Source organism: Dermochelys coriacea, chromosome 10, assembly GCF_009764565.3.
Source record: "Dermochelys coriacea isolate rDerCor1 chromosome 10, rDerCor1.pri.v4, whole genome shotgun sequence".
Lineage (NCBI taxonomy): Eukaryota > Metazoa > Chordata > Testudines > Dermochelyidae > Dermochelys > Dermochelys coriacea.
In genome coordinates, this window is record NC_050077.1 from 69,761,508 (window position 1) to 69,779,380 (window position 17,873).

The following is a 17,873-nucleotide window of genomic DNA, read 5'->3' on the forward strand; positions in this document are numbered from 1 at the left end:
CTATAAGCACATGCATAGTTCCAATGGAGTCAATAGTTCCGATGGAGTCAATGGAGTCAATAGTTCCAATGGAGTCCCCCGACTTCAACGATGCAGCATCAGGAGGCCCTTTTGGTCTGATCTAACTCCCACTGAAGTCACCGAGTGCCTATTCATTAACTTCCATGGCAGCTGGATTGGGTGTCTCGGGATATGTTTACACTGCAGTCAAGATGTGCGACTGTTTACAGTATGTGTAGACATACCCAAGATAGCTTTGATCTAGCTCGCTTACTAAAAATAGCAGTGAAGCTGCAGCAGCACAAGCAGCAGCATGGGCTAGCCATCCAAGTATGTATCCAGGGTCCTGGGCAGGCTTGTACTTGGGTGGCTAGCCCATGATGCTGGAACTTCTCCCCTGTTTTTAGCAAGCTCGCTAGATCAAAGCTAGCCCAGGTATATCTACCCATGCTGCAATCACACTTCTGATTGCAGCACAGACATAATCTCTGAGTTGCAGATTCACAGTCTATAAAATGGGAATAATATTGTATCAATTATCTTCCTCATACAGGTTTTATGGGGTTTAATTAGTTTTGTGCCATGCTTTAAATAGATAATCATCTATATAAATCCACTGCTGACCTGAATCCAGACTGCGAACCACTTCCATATGTTATGTGCCTTTTATTACTTTATTCTGTATTTAATTTCTTTAAATGATTTATACAGGGCCAAATTCATAGCTGGGTAAAACTGGTACTGCTCCACTGAAGTTTATGGAGTGGTGTCAATTTACACCAGTGGAGAATTTAGACCACAGGATCTATTACAGATGGGATTTTCAAAAGCACTCAGCACTGGCCTGTGTGTATTCCCATAGAAGTCAATGGTAAAATTCCCAGTGACATTATTGGGAGCGAAGTTAGGCCAGCCCTGAGTGTATGTGACAATTTCTCTCTCTGGATATGTGTGTGCCTGTATCTGTTTCTGATTTGCTTTTTTAATGTTTTCCTCTTAAATATTTGTTTTTTTTTAAAGAAAAAAAAACACAGGAATGGAGCCAGTTTCAAATCAAAAAACCATATTCTTGCTGAAGACAACCAGCCCCTTGTGGTTCCCATTGACTTCAGTGGGCTCTAGGCAGGCATATCCGGAGCCACACTATGGCTCTAAACATGCCCTGAATAGTCATTTATATTTTAGAAATAAGAATGAAAAGAACATTTAAAACAATGCTATTTTTCTGAAAATGTAGCACCTTGAAGATGTGTCTATAATTTAGTTTAAACTACTGGATTTACAGACATTAATATTAATAGGAATTACCCCATGAGATACACCCTCAACTCGTAGATATCAGAACTGACCCCTGGGGGTATTGAGAAATGAACGTTAGGTTCTGAAAAAAAATGTAGGCCAGTACCTGTTGGAAACTCTCTCTCAAATGGCTTTGATCTTCCGGATGGCAGAATTCTAAAATGTCTTTTCCCAGAAGATCCTAGTAAAGCACAATATAAAACTGTAAAAATACAAACCTGTGTGCTGATCCTACAAGGCTTTAGTTTAGAGAGTAATCGTTGTTCACACACAGTCACATTACCTTCAATCGGATTTTTCACCTGAGTGAGGGTTTGCAGGATTGGTGCCCTACATTGCATTTAGGCTGTTGCAAAGACATATATCTTTCCTTTAAAAGCAGTTTTAAGTGAATTTTTAATTCTTGTTAAAAGGTGCCAGGTTGATAGCCCTGAGGACACTGAAATCCTCTATTAATCCAACAACATTCACTTAAATATACCGTTTTGTTTGACGAATTTATAGTAAAACTAATTCAAATAAATATGAAAGGGAAAGTAAATTGATCAGATAAGGACAAAAAGTCTTGCCTGCGAACAATTGTTTACATATGGAAACTGTTTTCTTTGAGATTAAAAGAAAACATGCTGTTATCTGTGAGAAAGCCATCACTTAGAGCTCATTTAGTATCCAATTATATTACCTTAATATTTATTCAAAGGAGCAGACATGAGCCTCAAGGAAAATAAGCTTCATAATGGAGGTCTGCTTGTTGTTCGATAAACTGGTAGAGAAGTTAAAATCGACAAATGTAACAATCTCTCAAAGCAGAATTTATATTGCTTTAAGAGAAATGTCTTAATTTGAAAAATAAAATTTGAAAGCTGCCTAGGATTTGAACCAGTTCAGTGCTAAAAAACAATGAATCCAAAAAGGATACAATGAAATCCCCTGTAATTAATGGGAAAGCTCTTAATTCTAAGGATGTGTGCACAGTATGGCAAAATAAATGACAACATCAGACTGTGATAAGGTATAGAATATGGACAGCTGGAGATCAGCTGAACTGTTGCATCTTTTGGAAGTTATGTTTTTATTTGCAAACACAGAGAGAGAATTTCCTTAATTAGTTCTCACCAATTTCTCAGTGTTAAAACTAGCAACTGACCTGTGGTTGGTAGCCAATCACACTGATACATCTTGGATCAACAAATGTGATTATTCCATCAGAGTTGTGTCTAGACAAGAACTCGGTAGGAACAGACATTCCATTCATGTCCATGCACACAGGTGAGCTAGTTACCTAGGACAAACAATCAGATAAATATAATTTGGAAAAGGAACAGTCACCATAAGTAGAGGTTGCTTTTTAATTTAAAACAACACAATCTGTTTATTGTCAACTATTTAAAGGGTTCATAAAAATACCAAGGACACAAATAAAATGAAACTGAAATGGCTTCAGTCTAGTCCACAGCACAAAAACATTGCTCCATTACATGCACCCTGGACTCACCGAACAATACGAAAACAAGCCTATCAAAGATGCCTCACAAAGAAGGTTCTAACAGCTAACTCAAGTAAGTTCCCAAAGAACTATGACACAGGTCTCTCCCATTGGACTCTTAGGGTATGTCTACACTGCAAGAGGTGTGATTGTAGCACAGGTATGCCTCCCCATGCTACAATCACACCTTCACTTTCAGCACAGACATAACGTTAAGGGCATAATGCTAGCACTGCAGATATTACCGTTAAAAGAAAAACAGAGATTTTCTGTAAATTTTCATCAAGGTTCTTCAGAAAGAATGAAACATTTCCACGTTTCTACTTGAGATCTATGCAGTCAGCCAAGTTAATCTCCTTCTATCCATTTTTACATGGGCTAAGAGTGAGAACAGTCTTTGCTTTGACTTTCTCTTTCATCCTAAAGAACCAGATCTGTTAAAGAGGCACAAGGCAATCTGTACAAAATCTCTTTTTGCTCTCTGCTCTGTAGCACAATAGCATCAAAACACCAGTTAATAGAGCAGGGAGGTGATTAGCTGTCACTTTATAGCTTACTGTTTGGAGCGCACAGTTTTAAAATTTGTACACCTTGATTTCTTTGTGATTAAACTTGTCCCCTTAGCCACTGCTTGCTTGACCTTGCCTTCACTCACAGAGGGCCTGCTGGCTATTCTCTTATGGAACAGATGTTTTGACGCTCCGCAAGTTATTAATGGGATTTCTGTGCAAGAGTCTATTTTGGCAGCTGTAACATCTGCAAACTCCATAATTTCCTTCTGTCCACCACTTAGGTATTTTATCTTTGAACATAAGTGTGATTAAGTGAAAAATGTCATAGCAATGCCACAAAAATATTGTATCACACAAGAGACACTATCTGCAGAAGTGGTAACATTTCCAGTATGATGCTCATCTGAACGGATATTGGTTTGGCAGCTACACTCCAATGACACTGTCATTCTGCCGTTAAGAGGGAACAATGCCATCCTAACAGATGGGGCATGAGTGAAGGCCAACAAGAAACAATGCATTAGGATCAATCGTTTTTACTAATGGCATGATTCCCAGACAGGAACATAAAAATGGCTTCCTTATTACAATTGAAAAGGTTCACCACTGCTACTCCAGCTCCAGTTCAAAACTCTGATCCACTGGGACTCCATTAGCAAGGGATGAAGGGAGGAAAAATACAGTACACATAGACAGGTTTCAGAGTAGCAGCCATGTTAGTCTGTATTCGCAAAAAGAAAAGGAGTACTTGTGGCACCTTAGAGACTAACAAATTTATTAGAGCATAAGCTTTCGTGAGCTACAGCTCACTTCATCGGATGCATCCGATGAAGTGAGCTGTAGCTCACGAAAGCTTATGCTCTAATAAATTTGTTAGTCTCTAAGGTGCCACAAGTACTCCTTTTCTTAGTACACATAGAGTGCCTCAAATTTGGATGTATTGATCAAATGAGATGTAAAATCTTATTTACACTACTTTCAATGGACTTCTGTGCATGGATCTGCCATATACTATTTCAGCAATATTAAATGCTTATGTGTGTAGTTATGCTTTGTAAAGCATTTAAGTACTTAGGCCCTCTTGACTGCATTAATTTTATTGTTTTCAAATGAGCTTTTGCAACTACAGGTTTTCCAGCCAGTTAATCAGCCTTTTAAATCAAAAACTAGAGAAAATCTATTCACAACAATTTCCACCCACTGATGTTTCCCTCGTCAGGTACCCAGGAAACTTCCAGAAATAATCATTTCTGCAGCCCATCCAACTCCAAGTGAGTCACTTGACTGGGCACAGACACCATAGCCTTGTGCTTTTTGTGGCATGGTACAGACCCTAATCTTCTAACCAGACCCTGTCAGAATCTGATATAAAATTGTACTACAACATTGACTAACATTTTCAGCAGCAGTGGATGTAATAAAGGAGCATCTTTACCTGAAGCCTCCCTATTGCCACAAGGCAATATTTGCTACCTTGACCCACATCTGCATCTTCTTCTGGTATAGTCATTCCTAAAATAAACAAAACAACAACAACAAAACCATTGTTACTGCTAGGAAAGGTAAAAAAACAGAATCACTTGCCTGTTTTTATAGATGGTTTCAATTTCACAAATGAACCTAGTCACTATCTTCTGGCTTCAGTTAGACAAAGGGAAACATACATAACAGCCGCTAGACTCTGATGCTGGCAATAATATTTTGAGTAATATTTCTTTTCAGGTTATTACTGCAAGATGTAATTTATGCATTTTTCTTTGTTATAGTATACACCAAATATCAGCTTTAAAAGTAAGGTACAATATGGATTAAACACCAACTTCAACATTTAGACTTCAGAGTAGCAGCCGTGTTAGTCTGTATTCGCAAAAAGAAAAGGAGTATCGGTGGCACCTTAGAGACTAACAAATTTATTAGAGCATAAGCTTTCGTGAGCTACAGCTCACTTCATCGGATGCATTTGGTGGAAAAAACAGAGGAGAGATTTATATACACACACACAGAGAACATGAAACAATGGGTTTATCATACACACTGTAAGGAGAGTGATCACTTAAGATAAGCCATCACCAGCAGCAGGGGGGGGAAAGGAGGAAAACCTTTCATGGCGACAAGCAAGGTAGGCTAATTCCAGCAGTTAACAAGAATATCAGAGGAACAGTGGGGGGTGGGGTGGGAGGGAGAAATACCATGGGGAAATAGAAAAGGAGTACTTGTTGCACCTTAGAGACTAACATAGTTTTACTTTGTGTAATGACTCATCCATTCCCAGTCTCTATTCAAGCCTAAGTTAATTGTATCCAGTTTGCAAATTAATTCCAATTCAGCAGTCTCTCGTTGGAGTCTGTTTTTGAAGCTTTTTTGTTGAAGTATAGCCACTCTAAGATCTGTGCTCGAGTGACCAGAGAGATTGAAGTGTTCTCCAACTGGTTTTTAAATGTTATAATTCTTGACGTCTGATTTATGTCCATTCATTCTTTTACGTAGAGACTGTCCAGTTTGGCCAATGTACATGGCAGAGGGGCATTGCTGGCACATGATGGCATATATCACATTGGTAGATGCGCAGGTGAACGAGCCTCTGATAGTGTGGCTGATGTGATTAGGCCCTATGATGGTATCCCCTGAATAGATATGTGGACAGAGTTGGCAACGGGCTTTGTTGCAAGGATAGGTTCCTGGGTTAGTGGTTCTGTTGTGTGGTTGCTGGTGAGTATTTGCTTCAGATTGGGGGGCTGTCTGTAAGCAAGGACTGGTCTGTCTCCCAAGATCTGTGAGAGTGATGGCTCGTCCTTCAGGATAGGTTGTAGATCCTTGATGATGCGTTGGAGAGGTTTTAGTTGGGGGCTGAAGGTGATGGCTAGTGGCGTTCTGTTGTTTTCTTTGTTGGCCTGTCCTGTAGTAGGTGACTTCTGGGTACTCTTCTGGCTCTGTCAATCTGTTTCTTCACTTCAGCAGGTGGGTATTGTAGTTGTAGGAATGCATGATAGAGATCTTGTAGGTGTTTGTCTCTGTCTGAGGGGTTGGAGCAAATGCGGTTATATCGTAGCGCTTGGCTGTAGACAATGGATCGAGTGGTATGATCTGGATGAAAGCTAGAGGCATATAGGTAGGAATAGCGGTCAGTAGGTTTCCGATACAGGGTGGTGGTTATGTGACCATCGCTTATTAGCACCGTAGTGTCCAGGAAGTGGATCTCTTGTGTGGACTGGTCCAGGCTGAGGTTGATGGTGGGATGGAAATTGTTGAAATCATGGTGGAATTCCTCAAGAGCTTCTTTTCCATGGGTCCAGATGATGAAGATGTCATCAATGTAGCGCAAGTAGAGTAGGGGCATTAGGGGACGAGAGCTGAGGAAGCGTTGTTCTAAGTCAGCCATAAAAATGTTGGCATACTGTGGGGCCATGCGGGTACCCATCGCAGTGCCGCTGATTTGAAGGTATACATTGTCACCAAATATGAAATAGTTATGGGTCAGGACAAAGTCACAAAGTTCAGCCACCAGGTTAGCCGTGACAGTATCGGGGATACTGTTCCTGACGGCTTGTAGTCCATCTTTGTGTGGAATGTTGGTGTAGAGGGCTTCTACATCCATAGTGGCTAGGATGGTGTTTTTCTTGTTAACTGCTGGAATTAGCCTACCTTGCTTGTCACCATGAAAGGTTTTCCTCCTTTCCCCCCCCTGCTGCTGGTGATGGCTTATCTTAAGTGATCACTCTCCTTACAGTGTGTATGATAAACCCATTGTTTCATGTTCTCTGTGTGTGTGTATATAAATCTCTCCTGTTTTTTCCACCAAATGCATCCGATGAAGTGAGCTGTAGCTCACGAAAGCTTATGCTCTAATAAATTTGTTAGTCTCTAAGGTGCCACCGGTACTCCTTTTCTTTTTGCGAACATTTAGACTGGTTACCTGCCTTTGTATTAAATGGATTCATTTCCTTTATTATAAAATATCCAGCATACTTTGTTATGCTAAAAGGAAATAGAAGATTGAAAAACATGGGGATTTCATTAAACTCTATTTGTTTTCAGTTTTTCAATGGGATTAACTATTACAGACGTGAATAATATCAAAGCATACATGTAGGCTATTTTCCACTCGTGTTACACAAACAGAAATGCTCTTTACATGAGTGTTGTTTAGATATTATTCAGTTAAGCTTTTAGTAAGTAGATTTCTCAATCTAAGTTTTGAGTTATCCACTTCCTGTGATACATTTTGGAAAAACTCTTCTATTGGTAACACAGTCGATTTATTTTAAACTATTTACAAGCTCTTTTCCCAATGTTTCTTGGCATTAAGATGCAACAGAGAATGAATTACTTAAAAAGCAGTTTAATGTGTTAGTGAAGTTAATTGCAAAGTCAGCTACCGGTTATGAAGCAACAATCATGTTCAGAGATTATCCTCTGACATTTATACTTCCTAATACAAATCAATGACACTGCATGCAATCTTGAACTGTTTAGAGGAGAACCAGATATAGCTTTTTTAACATGATGCACGTGGGATAAAAACCCTAAAAACACTGGTAATTTTAGTGACGAGGTTTCCCAGATAAACTGTTCCTACTAATAAGAAGTGTTATTTGATCACACAGTTTCTGAACATTACACAGTATTTTCCACTTTCCCACAGTTATAAGATATAGTAAACTATACATGAATATGCAAGAAAATGAGTATTTTGTGCAATATACTCAATCGTCATCTTGTTCATTGCTCATAGTGAAGCTTACATTCTGAGGCCCAAATTCTGATTCTCAGATAATTATAATTAGCTCTGATTTCACCTGTAGATTTCAAAGGAACTTTACAGTGGAGAAAAAGATTTATTGTTCCCCTTCAACAGATGGTGAAAGTGAGGCAAAAGTGATTTGCCCAAAGTTACACAAGTTAAAGAGACAAGGTGGGTAAGGTAATAATTTTTATTGGACCAACTTCTGTTGGTGAGAAGGAGAGAACGAGAGAACTGTGTAGTTCGAAAGCTTGTCTCTCTCACCAGCAGAAGTCGGTCCAATAAAAGACATGATCTCGCCCACCTTGTGTCTCTAACATCCAGGAACTGACACGGTACAACACTGCATACAATAAGTTGAAAGCAGAGCTGGGAATAGAACCCACATCTCCTACTCAATGTGGTGCCCTTCCTCTTAATGCATGCAAAGATCCTAATTTGGCCCTTAATGAGCTTCTTTACATTTAAAGCTCTTTGATGTCTCTGAATAAAAGCCATACACTTCCTTTGACCCATGCACAGACCAAGCTAGTATACGAACTTAAGGGTAAATCTTAAAGGAATCAGACATTAAACACAGAGTTTTAAAACACATTGAGTTCCATTTGTCCATACTATTTTTCAAATAAATTGTTTATTTTGCAGACTTGGAAAAGGTGATCCCTGGATAATTCAGGATTTGAGTCTTATTTTCACTAAGGATCCTTACATAACTCTGACAGGGTAGAGAACTCTTAACGTGAACATAAGTTACAGTTACATCTCCTTCAAGGCCCCTTTACACTCTCGGGATTCAAAGAGTTCCTAATGTTAGTAAGGATCAGGCCCATAAAACAGTTAAGTTAAAAAGTAATACTTTTAGTAGAACAAATATGACTACCATCTGTAACAAATATAATTACAATCTCTGTTCTATTACAACTACACATCCCATGCTGCCTAAAGAATATTCATCTCTGTACATAAATGAAAGACATTAACACACGAAGGCACCAAGGATAAAATAAAGCAGCAATATAGAAACAGAGCTACTGAGGCATGCTGTAGGGTTTTTTGTTTTGTTTTCACTGCTGTGTTTATGCACAGTGGAAGTCTCTCAAGTACTGAATTTAGTCGTCATCTGAAGGCATAAAGCAGTTTAAAAACCTCACACAGGGACAAAATCTGGCTACCTGTTGTGAAAATGGAGGCAACCGTATCGTGAAAAAGGAGGACCAAGCATATGCACTTAAAGCTTTGTATACTGACAAATAAAATTCTGGAATCAGGCTCTTAGTTGAGGCCAGGCTCCAAAAATATAAAAATCCTTTGCATGCGCACACTGTATTTCCTCACAGATGCAAAAAGTCGTCCACCTGGGGACTGTGTGCAATCTGCAGAGATGTTAAGCAGAATCCATTATCCCTTCCCCCTATAATGCTGTGAACAATCATCTGAAAACAGAATTGTATACAGGAAAAACAAATGTAAAAGCCACGATGGACAATAAAAGAAATAGAAATAGCAGGAGGAGCTATTGTTCTCAACGATTATTATTAATACAACAATGCCACTTATTTTGAGCTGCATGCCCCCCCCCCCCGCCAATACTTTTAAAAATATAATGAGGCAACTTTGCCTTGAGGTGTTTAGGGGATTAATTTTCAGAGATGCTGAGAACTCGCTTTTCCCTACTGACTTCAATGGGATTTAAGGGCACTTAGCTCCTCTGACAACTTTTATTTTTGGCTTAAATATGTGTTTAAGCTCTTAAATTTAGACAGTCAGGTTGGATAATGTTAGCTGAAGGCTCTCGTTTTTATAATGGTGTTTTCAATCTAAAAACAACATTTTTAACATTTGTATTTTCCCTCAGTTTCAATGAGCTTTCTTATAGTTTCCTTAAAGACACAGTATACTACGAAAGAAGGCAAAAGCTAAGCAGCTGGATGGTTTCCATTTCTCATAATCTTTTTGCTGAGTGTTCAATAACACTTTCCCTTTTTGGAACTTGGTTCAGGTCCACGACTGCCCAAATAAACCCAAAGCAACATAAACAATCTCCAGAATTAAACCTAGCAAAGAAATGCCATTCCTCACTGAGCTCAGTGTTGGCCAGGGGAGCTGTTGTTCTAAAATTCACTTTTTTTGTTTTTTTGTTTGCGAGGTGAATTACATTAAGTCCATGCAACACAGTGGAAAATTTATTATCTGGGTTATCCCACAAGACAAACTATGTATAAAAATCTAACTGCCTGGAATTAATAAATACATGACCCAGTGAATTGCTAACTCTTCCCAAAGCTTCTACAGCAAAAAAAAAAATGCCAAAATGATTACTGCTTGCCTGCTCAAAGTAATTTAGGTGCTATTATTGGTAGGATTCCATGCAGTCTATTTTTGTTCTGAATGGAAATTGTTTTCCATGTTCTCTTGCTGATGGTTATAAAAATGCTATTTTACACTGCTGTGAATGTGTGTAGGGGATCTGTACTTCCCCTATAATATATTCCCTATTAAATGTACTTAGATTTCATAAGGATAGGTAAACAAGATCTCTGCACTGGTCCTATCACTACTTCATCTAACTCTTAACACAATGTAGTTTGTTAGAATGTGCAGTTGCCTAAAAATTAGTAATTCCAAAAGCATTCCAAAAATTTGTACCCAGGAGAAAGGCTATGAAACTGGCCTATTAATAACATCAACAGAATAAAAACACATTATTCACATTCTTGCATGTAGCCATTAGAAAATTTTATTTCTCAACACCAAAACATATGCTATTACGAATAAACAAATGTAGCACTACATTTGTCCCAATTAACATCAACAACTTACAGAGGTAAACATGAAAATGAATCACAAATAGAACACTGTGCAACCAGAGGCCATGTTTAATTTAACAGTATCACTGTGTGCTAGCAAGCAGTTTCCCATAAGGTAAAGGCATGTGTTTAAGGGGACATAAGCAAGTGACTTTCTAAACAGTCCCTGATGAATTTCCAACTTGGTCCTAACAACAGAATGCCATTATCTCCTGTCCTTCTGCAACCCCACAATCCTGTACTCCATGTGTATGTACAGCTGCAGAATAATGACTTGTGGATTTGTGGTCTCACTATATCAGGGGTTCTCAAACTTCATTGTACCGCAACCCCCTTCTGACAACAAAAATTACTACAGGACCCCAGGATGGGGGACCGAAGCCTGAGCCCGCCCAAACCCCGCCACCCCAAGGGCGGGCCAAACCAAAGCCTCACCTCCCCAGGCCAGGGGTCCAAATCCAAAGGGCTTCAGCCTCAGGCGGGGGCCTGTAACCTCAGGCTTGGGCTTGGACCCTGAGCCTCTGGTAAGTCTAAACCAGCTCTAGTGACCCCATTAAAATGGGGTCGTGACCCACTTTGGGGTCCAGACCCACAGTTTGAGAACCACTACAACTATATTAAACTAAATAGATATTTTAGGATTGTTCATAAAAGCGGAATTAAAACGTACATGATGTATCATTGCATGGCTACACATTATTTTATACCTCCATCAATTATTATTACCTGTACAGTACCATTCATGTGCACGCTCTTTAAAAGATCATAATACCTCTTGAATAGGTGTATGCAGGAATCTAAGTCCTCAAAAAATAAAAAAGGACCAAAAAAAATTTCAGTGGGTCTTAAAATGGGGGGGGAAGTACTTGTGAAAAATTCCAAAGACGAGTGAGTCATTTTTTTTTTAATAAGCATTAACAATTACAGTGCTGTAAAGAGTATTCAAGCAACTATTTTTTTGTTTTGTTTTGTTAAAAGGAACAGTTTTGCACAAACTTTTTGATTCAGGACTAAAATTTTAAAATAACCTAACTACTTTGGCATTTTGTGGCTAAGTAATTACTGTAAGTCTGAATTGGAAGACTAGAAATTAATCAATAATTGCAAGACAAAAAGCTAAAGACAAAACCAAAACAACTCCCTACAAAAATATCACCCAAAAGAAATACAGAATTCTGTATTATTTGAAACTTTGTTTACTAGGATTTTCAATCTTTAAGTGCCCTAAAGTACCCATATTTGACCCTTCTGATGACAATGACTTCCCTATAGTTTCTCTTTGGAAAAAACATTAGTCTTGGATTTGATTTATTCTTTGCAAAACCAGTAACATGCTGACATACTGTAGTTTCTCTCAACTAAATATTTCCATCCACTGCTATGTGATGAATAAAACTATTACGAAAACATCACGTGGACTGCATAAAACTCATTTCCTTCCAGGAATATGATGCTTTAATTGAAAAAAGGCAAATGCTTGTTTTAAATTAAATTTAAAAATAACAGATTGGAAAAAAAGTAGAATTGGTATATTTTGTACGTTTGGTTATTAGTTACAACACTTCTCATGCAATCAGAAGCACAGGTTCTTATAGCCAGTTGGCAGCAGACAAAACAAATGTAGGATCAAAGTCTGGAATGGGTACTCAGCTAGTTTCAAATAGTGAGTCTTTTCCCCATATTGAAAATATTTCAGCACTGTATTTCATTGTTTAATAAAACATCATCACATACAATAAGCAAATAATATAATTCCCTGGAAAAGAGTCTGGATTTTCCAAAACCAACTTTTTCATTTAGTTTTTGACAAATGAATAGTTTTGAGAAATCTATCCCCTGTGCAGACAGTCTGCACAAGGCCAATATACCACTTGCTCCTAAAAACAGATCCACATTTCCCCTACAGTTACTTACCCAGAAGCAAAGCCTGATGGCCAGGTTATGTACTTTGTGATCCTACCCAGGTTAGAGGTGGTGTGGTGCTGCATTGCCCCATGGGGAGCTCTAGTTAGGACTACCATGTTCCACCTACCCCCAGAGAACATATGGAGTTTGCAAGCTGCTCCACACTTTGGGACTGTACAGCCTGCACCTCCTAATGTGCCTGGCCACCTTTCCAAGAGAGAGAGTGAAGAGGGTGGATGTAGGGCCATAGCTTTGCCTTCTCCTGGAAGTGCCCACATGCAAGAACTACGGAAGTCCCCAGCTCTTGTGTGGTGTACAGTGGGTACCTCCTTTTCTTGTCCCACACCCATGTAAGGGCTAGGGACAGTCTGACTCTGAGAGAATATGTAAGAATAACTGTTCTTTGAAAGTAAAAAAAGATTTGGGGTCTGACAGACCATCTAGGCACAAGAGGCATATAGTTATTTCATGTTGGAAATCAACACTTGAGGCTCAGTCCTGAAGTCCTTATTTAGATAAAACACCCCATTAACTTGAGCGGTGAGTTTTGCTCAAATGAAGACTGAAGAACCAGGTCTCGTTATTAAAATTTCCTTTATACTTTACATGGTGTCAAGTATCAGGGGGTAGCTGTGTTAGTCTGTATCCACAAAAACAACATGAAGTCCAGTGGTACCTTAAAGATTAACAGATTTATTTGGGCATAAGCTTTCACGGGTAAAAACCCCACTTCTTCAGATGCATGGAGTGAAAATTACAGATGCAGACATAAATATACTGGCACATGAAGAGAAGGGAGTTACCTCACAAGTGGAGAACCAGTGCTGACAGGGTCAATTCGATCAGGGTGGATATAGTCTACTCTCAATAATAGATGAGGAGGTGTAAATTCCAGAGAGGCAAAGCTGCTTTTGTAACGAGCCAGCCACTCCTAGTCCCTATTCAAGCCCAAATTAACGGGGTTAAATTTGCAAATTAATTTTAGTTCTGCTGTTTCTCTTTGAAGTCTGTTTCTGAAGTTTTTTTGTTCAAGTATAGCTACTTTCAAATCTGTTATAGAATGTCCAGGAAGACTGAAGTGTTCTCCTACTGGCATTTGCATGTTACTATTCCTGATGTTCAATTTGTATCCATTTATTCTTTTACGTAGGGACTGTCCCGTTTGGCCAATGTACATGGCAGAGGGGAATTGCTGGCACATGATGGCATATATAACATTAGTAGATGTGAATGAGCCTCTGATAGTGTGGCTGATGTGGTTGGGTCCTCTGATGGCGCTAGAGTAGATATAGGGACAGAGTAGGCAACAAGGTTTGCTACAGGGATTGGTTCCTGGGTTAGTGTTTCTGTGGCGTGGTGTGTAGTTGCTGGTGAGTATTTGCTTCAGATTGGGGGGCTGTCTGTAAGCAAGGACTGGCCTGCCTCCCAAGGTCTGGGAGAGTGAGGGATCATTTTCCAGGATAGGTTGTAGATTATTGATAATGTGTTGGAGAGGTGTTTTAGCTGGGGGCTGTACATGATGGCCAGTGGTGTTCTGTTATTTTCCTGGTTGGGCCTGTACTGTAGTAGGTGATTTCTGGGTACCCGTCTCGCTCTGTCAATCTGTTTCCTCACTTCCCCAGGTGGGTATTGTAGTTTTAAGAATGCGTGATAAAGATCTTGTAGGTGTTTGTCTCTTCTGAGGGACTGGAGCAAATTCAGTTGTACCTTAGGGCTTGGCTGTAGACAATGGATTGTGTGATGTGTCCTGGATGGAAGCTGGAGGCATGTATAGCAGTCAGCAGGTTTCCAGTATAGGCCTATTTTTGTCATCTCTGACTTAAGGAATGTTTTCAACACACAATTGAACAGTGCACTGACCCACAGGAACCCTTCTACCAACACGACAAGAAGCAGAATTCTGTGTAGTCTACTCCTGACTGTCAAAATGACAGACTGGACTTCTACATAAAGTGCTTCCGCAGGCGTGCACAGGCTGAAATTGTGAACAAACAGCATCACTTGCCCCATAACCTCAGCTGTACGCATTGTTGTTAGGTTACTTTAAGCCATGTACTGCATTTGACTGCACTTTGCTCCATTGACCCTGCTTTCATTCCATGTTACCACTGTGGTCCACTTAAATGAGTCTTTTTCACCAGTGTAGGCTCTGTAGTGATGGGTGCCAATTAACCATCTTTACTACCCAAGTAACCCATTAAGCATGACTAGGTGTACTTCTTTGGGTATCCATTTTGTATATGACCATTTAATTCACTTGCATTTGAAAGTATAAGGAGAAAAACTCTAAAAACTGCACTTTGCTTAAAGTAAAAAGTACATTTTGTTACAGGACTTAAAACCTCTGTTTACTCTGTCTGGAGATAAAAATGACAAACATTTTGACAGTTACAGTACACTAATTTAAATTGTATGAGCTTTAGCAATCTTATTACCAGCAGTTAGGAATGCAAAGAGGGACTTTTACACTTCTTTGTGGTTCCAAAGTACAGAAAGATGACATGTGGTCTGAATTATGCTTGTCTGAAGGCTGATAAAATTCCAAAAGGATGCATCATTTTAATTTTTGTAGGTATCTCTCTCTCTTTCTCTCTCTGCGAGAGAGTGAGATGATAATTATATAACCTTTGAAAATATAAATCTGCACAGAATCAATAAGAAATATAAAGCTGCATGTTAAAATATGCACAAACAAACAATGTACAGATTTAGTGTAATGGGATTTTTGGCACTCCTAATCCCTGAAGTAGCCTGAATAATATTTGAGGTATACTCAATCTATAACCACAAAAGGGCAAGACCTCTTGTGCAACAGGAATTGACATATTAAAAAGAATATTAAAATATTCAACTTCTGCAAATGCTAAGGCCAGTCAAGCTATCCCTTCATGATGTTGGACTGGTCTCCATTTAGTTTCCCTTTGTGTTCAGACTCTTCCCATCTGTAAATATTCTCATTTGTAATACTGAATTACAGTAGGTGAGTGGTTTTTTTTATTGCTGTTCAAAGTAGCATGTAAAGACTTATTTCCCAATAACCCACATTCAAAACAAAATAACTTAATCAAGATGCAGAGATAGTAATATTCTCCACTCAGTAAATTACTTGTAAGTGAGTGTACCGTTACCTAAACTGAAGCCAAAATTTTCAAACATGGGTGTCTAAAAATAGGCACTGGCTTTGGCCAGTTTTTCAGAGGTGCTGAGTACCTGCTGCTTCCACCGCTTCAATGAGAGCTGCAGGTGCTCAAAACCTCTGAAAATCAAGCCATTTTTATTTAGGCACCTAAGTTTGAAAATTGTGGACTATACTTCTGTAGTCATATGGTACCCTCATTCTGAGTTTGTAACTCTTGTAGATGACAGGTGATACTCTGCCAGTGTACATCAATGGCCTTTGTATGTGGAAAACCAGGGCAGTATATTGAAAGATTGAGGAGAATATGGATGCGCATTAACCATGACACTGACTGACTTTCTGATTTGCAAGAAAATGTACATGGACTAACCAGCTGAAATCAGTCAAAGAGTGTGATCAGTTTTTCTCTACCCTTCAGCAATGTTAACTTTAGAATATCATAATACAACCACATGCACTAGGGCATCACCTGCACACCACAGGGAGCAAATTTGGTCAGGTGTTTTATGGGTTCTTTCCACCTTCCTCTGAAACATCGAGTATAGGAAACAGGATACTGATAGACTGTTGCCCAGATCCGGTATGCCAAACTGAACAAGTGTAGTAAATAAAAGTTGCGCAATCGAGTTGAACACAACAAACTACCTGGCTGAGATTATCAGTTGATCAGACTGAGGCTGGTATTTTCAAAGGAGCCTGAGGGAGATATGAACGTAAATCACACTGCACTTAGGCTCCTAACTCCCTTTGTCTCCTTTGAAAATCCAGCCACAGAGGTCTAACTAGCAAGTTGGTCAATAGATTGTCGAGATCAGTTTGGTCTTGTACATAGTACTATCTATATTGCCCTTAATGGAACTTTTACCTGCTGGTGGCCAGGCCTTGATATATCCAGTGCAGTGGACTACAGCATACTGTGCTTCTCCTTCTTTAACTGGGCCTAGGCCATTCCTATGTGAGAATAAACAATAATATTGACAAAATGTTCGATAGCCAATAGGATGTTGTACTAGTACCAACTTTTAATACAAATTTACCAATAACACTAGTAATAATACTTAATACAGCTCTTACATAATGTTCAACAGCTCAAGTGCTGTATAAGCCATATCTAATTATAGGTAAGTATCATTTTACAGATGAGGTACACCCTAAGGAGTCAGTGACAGAGGCAGGACTAGAACTCAGGGGTGAGCTCCCAATGCTGTGCTCACTCCACGCTGATGTGACCTCATGCTATTTGTGAAGCGTGAGTCGGATTCTGATATACGAAGACTTGTTCAGGTAAAACTGGGAGATTTAGCACTAGTGAAATGGACAACTAGAAAAGTTCATTATGATATACTGTAGTGGCAACTGAAACAAACTCACCTGTATCTTTTTCGCATGGTGGTTATTCTGTTCAGAGGTAAATGATCCAAAGGGGCATTTCCACACCTAAAAACAAGCCAGCATTTGAAAGATAATATAAATGCCTGGGGAAAAAAATCCAATTTGAACCCCTTTTAAGGATATATATTCAAGTAATATTGCGTTTGTTTTTCATTGCGTGTCTTAGAAAAGTATTTTCTGAGGGCTTGTCTACACTTACTGGGGGATTGACGTGCAGCGATCAATGCATCGGCAGTCGATTTAGCGGGTCTAGTGAAGACACACTAAATCGACTGCAGATCGCTCTCCCGTCGACTCCAGCACTCCACCTGAATGAAAAGGGCAAAGGGAGTCGCCAGGAGAGCGATCTGCGGTCGACATTGCGTAGTGTGGACCTTGCAGTAAGTAGATCTAAGATCTAAGTTGACTTCAGTTATGTTACTCACGTAGCTGAAGTTGCGTAACTTAGATCGATCTCCCCCCCGTACTGTAGACAAGGCCTAAGGAGTTGCTATTACTATAACCCCCACATTGGTTTTTGTTTGTTTTACTTTTTAGTGCCCCAACTATTTTCAAGATGTAAATAATAAAAAAACCACTAACAAAACTACTG

The 17,873-nt window shown here is 39.2% G+C and overlaps 1 protein-coding gene across 4 annotated transcripts in view; it reads right to left on the bottom strand.

Annotated features, from left to right (window-relative positions):
- ARNT2 (aryl hydrocarbon receptor nuclear translocator 2) overlaps positions 1-17,873 on the bottom strand; it is a 137,247-nt gene that overhangs the window by 40,906 nt on the left and 78,468 nt on the right. For all 4 annotated transcript variants that reach the window (XM_038420184.2, XM_043493641.1, XM_043493643.1 and 1 more), the window contains exons 7-11: positions 17,261-17,326; positions 16,755-16,840; positions 4,733-4,809; positions 2,447-2,581; positions 1,406-1,480 (exon numbers count right to left, since the gene is read on the bottom strand). In XM_038420184.2, the coding sequence (XP_038276112.1) occupies positions 1,406-1,480; positions 2,447-2,581; positions 4,733-4,809; positions 16,755-16,840; positions 17,261-17,326 (439 nt within the window). The remainder of the gene's footprint in view (positions 1-1,405; positions 1,481-2,446; positions 2,582-4,732; positions 4,810-16,754; positions 16,841-17,260; positions 17,327-17,873) is intronic.